A 7,644-nucleotide genomic window follows, 5' to 3' on the forward strand; every position below is an offset into this window, starting at 1 on the left:
CGCTGCATCAGAGCAGAAGAGCACGTTTTAAAATACATTTATTTTATCAATTAGTTATTAACTTTTACTATTTTTAGCAACTTGCCCAATCGGGCAAGTGAGTTGTTAGTTTACATGCCCGACCGTGAGTTTTACTTGCCCCGGGCAATCGGGCAATCCTTATTGTTGAGCCCTGAGTGGTTACATGAGCCTCAAAACCAGCCACAACTCAACCCTGAGCAAAGTGACCGTCCTCTATTGACCAGTCAACAGACTGCAGTGTTCACAGCTCCACCTTTTAGTGCCAGATCTGTGTGCTAGCTACCCCAACAGAGGGAGGACCAAAAATGGGGACGGTACAGAACGGTTCCATTGGTACCATCCACAACTTTTCACAGTGGAAATGGAAAAAAATGCGTACCGAACTAAACTGAACTTTGCCGTACAGCTTGGTGAAAAATGGGCGTTAGAGGATGCAAATGGAAGGGCCGCAACTGCCCAGAGTGGTTACTTTGGAGTGTGTCTTGCCGCATTTCAAAAACTGTTGTTCCCACAAGTCACTCAGACACGAAAACATGGGAAAGGAGGGTCAATGTTGTAAAGTATCAGAGTTCCTTTAAAGCACAACGTCATGGAGCACTTAGCACACCTGTTGATAACCCGACGATTGACGGCTCTCAGGACCTTCAGCTTCTCCTCGCACTCTTTTAAAATCTGTGGCAGCCGGTGACGAAGCGAGCCCTCCGGGGCCAAGGCCTCATTTCCTCCTCCTCCTCTCCTCTTCTCCAACTTTCCTCCTTTCTTCTTGTCCTCTGCCTTGTCCAAAATCTTTAGCTGCTCCCATGATGCTTTGCACAGGGCCTCCAGCTGAGTGAGGTTGGACTGGACTAGGGAGTAGTCGAACTGTAAAGAAGAGAAAGAGACGGAAAGTTTGAAGTAAAGTCACAGGTGATTGTGTGATTGAGTCATTTTGAATAAACTGGCATACTTTATTGTCTATTTGAAATTGGATTATATCCAAATAATCCTCCCTCAAACTGCAATGTAACACACACCGTTAGGAGACAAACACACGCACCTTGCCAGCTTTAGTTACAGCAGTGATGTCAGAGTAGAGGTCAGACGATTGTGGGTAGAGCTGCAGCAGCAGCACACAGACGTGGTGCAGCAAGGGCTGGCGAGTGTGTGTATCCCTCACGTAGGACAGCTTCCCCAGGTAACTCAGCTCGAAACCACGGGCCTTGGCACAATAAAATGTGTTGTTAGAATTTGGTGGGAATGAAAAAAAATGACTCACTAGGAAATCAAAGGAATAAAGACTGGGATCACTCACCTTACATCCGTTGAGAAAGTTACCAATCGCTAACACCGTTGCTAGAATACATCTAAAGGTCTGGCTGGCTGCGAGCTGTTCCATGGCCAACTTCAGATGGAAGAGAGGCTCAGCAATTTCCTGTCAGGAGGAGGGACGCATTTAGAGGACAATATAGTGATTCATACAGAGTAGGTGAACCATCAAATCCACGTTTTATTTTTAGTCTGGTGACATTTAGTGAGTGGAAGTCATCACGGTTGGGTATTTTTTACTGCACGCCTATAGGGATTACTTGTCAATCACAGGATACTGTGGATGATGTAGCTTGTGTAGGTGGCACCACGGTAGTCACGCTTAGCAGTGTCCCCCTGACGCTTGTACAGAATTACATTTGCTGACGTCTGTCTTTACGAAATGCTGTTGATGAATATATTTTCAGTGGCAAAACTGCCTTCCATCACATGTTCAACCCACTTTCACTCACCCTCTCTAAGGAGTCGTAGTCCAGAGCGAAGGCCCACAGTTGGAGCCTCGTGTTCAGATGTGGGATCTCCCCCAAGGTGAGCAGGCAGAGCTCGGCTGGGGCCAGAGTGGAGTGAGGGTTCTGGGCCTTGGCCTCCTTGATCAGACACAGTTCCTCCTCTGTTGGCATTAGTGATTGAAGTCGCTGTTTCAGAAGACAAAGTGGACAGCGATGAAATCATACTGCATGACTCGTACTTTCTTTCCTTATCTGCATCCTGCTCCGGTTTCATTTTCCCATAATAAAGACACAATAAGGGCAACAAATTGCCTATCCAACAAAAGCAAAGCAAACGCTGAAGCACAAATTCTGGAGGACACGACCTCTGCTGTACCTGAACGTCCTCTCTGTCCAACACACTGCTGTCCATGCTGTAGATAGCAGGAGGGAGGAGGCGGGGAGGGGGCAGGCTGCTCATTGCGATGGTTACGATGTTACTCCGCTTCATCCCCAGCACTGAGACTGACGTCTGCTTCTGTGTCGGGAAATAGAGAATGATACGAGACTGTCTAATTAACAGGGATGCACAATATTATCAGCATGTCGTCGGTACGGACAAGTAAAGGCTTTCAGATTAAATATAGGTATCAGATGACGTTTTAATTATGGGACTTTAATTAGTCAAAATTTGCCCTGATAGTGGCTATTGTCAGGACCATCTCTGGGAGAGAATCATCCAAGCCTGTTAAAGTAGGATGAATGTACAGTTTTGTTTGAAAATGTTACATAAAAATAAACATGGCACGTTTTATATGTAACCTAAATTGGTCGTTTGCCCAGTGAAAATGTACATTTTGAAAAGTACTGTATTTCATGTCAGGATCTGCCAGTGGGCCATCACAATAAGAGTAGGCATGATAATATTGCCCTTATTCTAGGACATCACATTTTGGCTTTGCTGCACCATGTAATTAATTCTGCTTAACTTTGACCTGTTGTCCTTGTTTGTGGACTTTTTTTGTGCTAGTGGTAGTAAGAGCACAATACACTAATCCATGTAAAACAAGATGGCAGCCATCTCTGCCAAGTCAGTCTGCAGCCGATCCCGACACAAAAGTGGACAAGGTCCAAAACCTGATCACGTTATGGTTAAAACTTGTTTATTTATGTTTTATAATGTTTGTAGTTTGATATTGCACACACATTTGACCAATTTTAGCAACAGTAACAAGCTAAGGTGCTGTTAGTTAGGAGGTAATTGTTGGGACTTTATTATCATCTCATGTGTGGACATTGGGACTCTATTGTTGTAGCATTTTACACAGGTCAATGAGGTGTGACAGACTGTTCATACAGATGACAAGGACATTTCCAGCTTGGAGTATGGAGCAAGGAAAATTCATACAGTTACAAAATGAACAAAGCACAGTTTAGTTTTTGCACAGACATGTTGAAAATTGAACAGTGACCTCGAACCCACAGTTACAAAACAACACATTCTCACTCAACGTCATCACATATCACCGTTTGGTCATGGACTTTCCATGTCCAGATATGACATGAAAGGTACCCTGGGTGCGTTGGTTGTTGATGTTCTGGGAACGTCTTGTCAAGTTCTGCCTGTTATTCTGTTTTCATAGGAAAGTTACTGTTTACATACAGTCTCTTTCAAAATAAACTCACTACGTCAGTACAACAATGCGAATTGACTTTTTTTTCCTCCAACAACTAACGCACGTGGTTGGGTTTAGGAAAAAAGAACAAGGTTTGGCTTTAGAAACGATGGGCAAAAATCCAGTATCTTCCATCCCTACAATACACTCTACATAAATAGTGTTGTAAGTGCATGTTAGGGTTGCTTTTAGCCTACAGAGGAATATCTGAATATCAGATTTCTAAAAATTTCCACAACTGTCTTTATGTATTTGAAGCTCTACATTCCAACAACTGACCAGGCATGGTACCTTAACAACCTTAAGTGGTTACATTTTCTCACGAATTTTTTCCTACACGTTAGGAAAACTGATGATATCTAATGTAGAACCACATGGATTGACCAGAGACTGTATAAAAATATGGTCGTAGCCACTGTGACATCACCCATTGGTTTATGGACTCATGTTTTGAAGCCTTGAGTTTGGCATTTCAGCCATCATCTTGGATTTATTGGAGCCAGAATTGGCCATATTTGGACGAGAGGGTGGAGCTGTGGAAGAGCGTTGGTCGGATGGATGCGACTCAGACTGTAGCAGTGCCTCCCAGACAGCCTGTCACTCAAAGCGTCCCCACCCATAAATATGTGTAACTTTAAAGACTAATAAGATTTAAATGGGTGAGTTATATAAAAATTTGCCCCTGTACAGGTGTCATGAATGGAGAAAGTAGCTATAGAGACCAAAATCTATTTTGTACCAGGTTGTAAACAGGTCTATTTCAGCTATAAAGTTGGCCATTTTAACATGAGGATTACCAGGGACTGACTCACTTTTGGAGCCAGCCTCAAGTGGCCATTTGAGTAACTGCAGTTTTTGGCACTTTACCTTCATTTTTCAGCCCTGGTGGTTGCAGCTAAGGACTGACTGAGGTAAAACCTACATCCCCTACAAGCAGAACATGTTTTTTGTTTGCTATAATCCTGAGGCATCATCGCGTGTCATCAGTCTTACCTGCTTCCCAGAAGCCACATTAAAAGTGGTGCTACTGCCCTTAGTCTCAAACAGGTACTCCAGCCGGTTTGTATCCAAATGGACTGGCTCAAGTCTGGCCCAAATAGTCTGAGTCCCGAAGCGGGTCATCCTGGGAAGGGGAGCTAAACTCGGCAGTTCCCTCCAATGGAGCTTCAAGGTGCGGCATTTGATAGCTGCACCTTTACTGGAGACTAAGGGCAAAGGTGGGGCAAGTGGAGGGGGAAGAGGAGGGGGTGCTGGAGGGCCTCCAAGACATGTTGATGAGTCACTGGATGCAGTGGTCGCCTCGTCCTCTGTACTGTCTTCCTCGTCCCAGAGGTCTGAGAAGTCCAAGGTGTTGAGGCAAAGACGAGCAGCTGGTTTGAGGAATGAACCCCAGGACTGGTCAAAGTCCCAGGTCAGGGGGATATCCTTAATTTGGTCTGATTCCTTCATTTGTCCTTCAGAGATGTCTTAAAAACAGGTTCTGTTGATGTTCAGTAGCATTACCTTAACAAAGCAGGTTTTAATTTCTTTTTTGTGCTTGAGAAAAAAGCACTGTCCTTCCTCATATTAGATAAAAACAAGGCTTTTTTGGATCAGATCAGATTAAGGGCATATTTGCTTCCGTCCTTATGTTCCACACAATCTCTTCGTCGTCTCTTCTTCTCACTGTGCAGTCAGCAAACCCCTTTGCACTCTGAATGTCTGTGGATGCTCAGCCTCACTTGCCTCACCACAAGAGCGCATAACTCGCACAACCAAATCACAATCTTCGAACCACCTGTGGGTGTTCTCACAGCACCGTAACCTGCAATTGCCTCGGGTGCAGCGTTTGTCCGTCAGATCTGAAAACAACAAGCTGAGCTTGATGCTTTGATCCAAAAAATCCACTGTGACCTCAGTGAAAGAGAAATAATTCATGTGAGCTTTGACGGGTTGTGTTTAGTCCTGCGTCCAGTTCTGATGAGAAAATTCAAGGAACGCCTTTGTGTTTCTTCCAGTATATCAAAACGACGGGCCTCTGCAGCTATCCTTTTACTGTCATCTCTCTCCCTGCCTGTTTTCTAAGTGACAGTGAGTGAGTTTTAGAAAGCAAAAGAGAGAAAGAGAGAGAGTTGGATTGGTCCGTTGTTGCATCGCACTCAGTTTATTTGAGTTGCACCCTTTCCCTTAATTTCCTTATCGAGGCTGCATCTCCTGTTTGTATTGCTACTTGTGTATACACAAACCTCTCTATCTGCTTCTTAAGATCTGTTACTTCCCTCCTCTTCTCCCCTGCGAACGCATAAAAGAGCACGACTAACCAAATTTTGCCATGCATCCTTTTTTTTATTACATTCAACTTTATGGATGACACATCAGCATACATGCAAAAAGCTCTCTTGATGATAAGTCATAAAGTTTGAGTGTATTCGTTGACGCACATGGCCCTATATGGGTCATTATGCAGGCAGAGTGCTGTACCCGAGCGCTGGCATGGGCAGCATCTTAAAAAGGAAGAAATATTCTTTAATAAAACATTAGCGTGCTTCACAGCGTAACTGGGTGAAACTAATTACAATCAGAAACATTGTGAGAAAGTGTTTGCTGAGTGCAGAATTCAGTTAGTATGTTCACAGAGGTCATTTGCATGGTCGACATGCAGCCATAATGAGGATCCCTCCCTCGGCCATTAGGTCGCCCCTAATTACACTTTATCTCGTTAAGTAGCCCTGCTGTGTAGCGGCGGTTCGAGGCTCATGGGACATTTAGGCCAAAATGAGCTCTATTTGGAGAGCATAAGGCCTTTTTTAACGTTTATTTATCAACATGGTTTACAGGACTGCTGCAAATGAGGATTAAGAATGCAAATGCTGTTTTTCTGCATCTAATTTTGAGCTTTCTAACTTTCTAATCTATTGACTAAGGATAATCCATATGTGTTTACATACATGAAAATAAAGATTGAACTGGATTTGACCGAGATCCACTCACTAGACTCGATCTGAACTCTCCTAGCTGGACAGTATTTCGGTTATGATGTGGCGCAGTTACTGAAACAGACAGATTTCCCATGGGGACAGACATTTCCGGGTAATTTCTTTTGATGAGAGTGGCCTGGGACTTTGTGTGTTTGTGTGGTAGTGGTTGAATGTGTGCATCTCTTTTCATCTGTCCTACCATGAATGTAGCTCAACTCTCTCAGGACCTTGACAGCGCATGATAAAGATCAGGGCCATTCCATTCCCAGTTTGCTTTGAGAATATTAACGGGTTTTAAGTTGTGAAGGTCAGGAACCACCACTTGGATTTTGTCACGTAAAGGTCATTTTAAACTGAGACTTATAAATCCTATTGAATAATATGTATATATGTCACACTGGCCACTGGGAGCTGATCTCAGATTCAACGCAATTTCTGCACCATTTTTCTCCAAGCAACTAAACATCTCATTTTCCTGAAAGACAATTACATACCAGTGTACCACACTGCTATACACCACACATTCACTGCAACAATACATTGGCAGTTGCGAGTGGTGAAGGTATGTAAGTGGGCTCTCTCCTTTGGACCTGATGATTGGTGGGTTCATAAAACCACTTTCAGATCATGATAGAGGGGCGAGAACCCTGCCAGAGGTAGAAGAGGACAGAAAACAAGGGAAGGTTTTCTGAAAGTAGGTAGTTGTGAGTGAAGTTTTGTGAATATGCAATACCAAAATACAGTATCAACTAACATGATACGCTCCTAAAGGTAATGAAAGCAGCCCAGTTTTGTCCAGATTAATCCAGTGCTATAATGGTGACAAAATGATTTGTTTTTGTTGCTGTTGACCTTCAGCTGATATCCAACTATACCTCACTTGCCCGAGACGCATTTACGTTTGCCCCATGACTTTATAACCATGTATGGATAAAAGGTGTTGTGAAAATGTATTTTGGGAGCCCAGTCTCACTCCGAAGTTGTCGAAATCTGGCGCTTGAGCAGTGACTTGCGTTGTCAGAAGATTCGTGGCCGGTTGCAGCTACAGTTTAACGGCACTCACGGCATCAGGGGGGACAAGGACCAAAGTTAAGGCGGCAAAAATTCCGACTGGGGCGGCAGGAAAGGTGGCGGATGGGTTCAACAAACACCAACTTTCACCCGAGAGAGCGGTGTTCGTGTCCCATAAGATCATAAAGCCAAACCCTGTTCTTTTTCCTGAACCTAGCCACGTGTTTTTGTTGTTGAAGGAAAAAA

The 7,644-nt window shown here is 43.9% G+C and overlaps 1 protein-coding gene across 1 annotated transcript in view; it reads right to left on the minus strand.

Moving 5' to 3' along the window:
- si:ch211-63p21.2 (FH1/FH2 domain-containing protein 1) overlaps positions 1 to 2,242 on the minus strand; it is a 5,146-nt gene extending 2,904 nt beyond the window's left edge. The window contains exons 1-5 of the mRNA XM_050067792.1: positions 2,152 to 2,242; positions 1,779 to 1,961; positions 1,313 to 1,432; positions 1,058 to 1,219; positions 629 to 882 (exon numbers count right to left, since the gene is read on the minus strand). Coding sequence (XP_049923749.1) covers positions 629 to 882; positions 1,058 to 1,219; positions 1,313 to 1,432; positions 1,779 to 1,961; positions 2,152 to 2,235 — 803 coding nt within the window. The 5' untranslated portion in view covers positions 2,236 to 2,242. The remainder of the gene's footprint in view (positions 1 to 628; positions 883 to 1,057; positions 1,220 to 1,312; positions 1,433 to 1,778; positions 1,962 to 2,151) is intronic.
- Between the last annotated feature and the right edge of the window lie 5,402 nt (positions 2,243 to 7,644).

This window comes from Epinephelus moara, chromosome 17 (genome assembly GCF_006386435.1).
Source record: "Epinephelus moara isolate mb chromosome 17, YSFRI_EMoa_1.0, whole genome shotgun sequence".
In the NCBI taxonomy this organism is placed as follows: Eukaryota; Metazoa; Chordata; class Actinopteri; order Perciformes; family Serranidae; genus Epinephelus; species Epinephelus moara.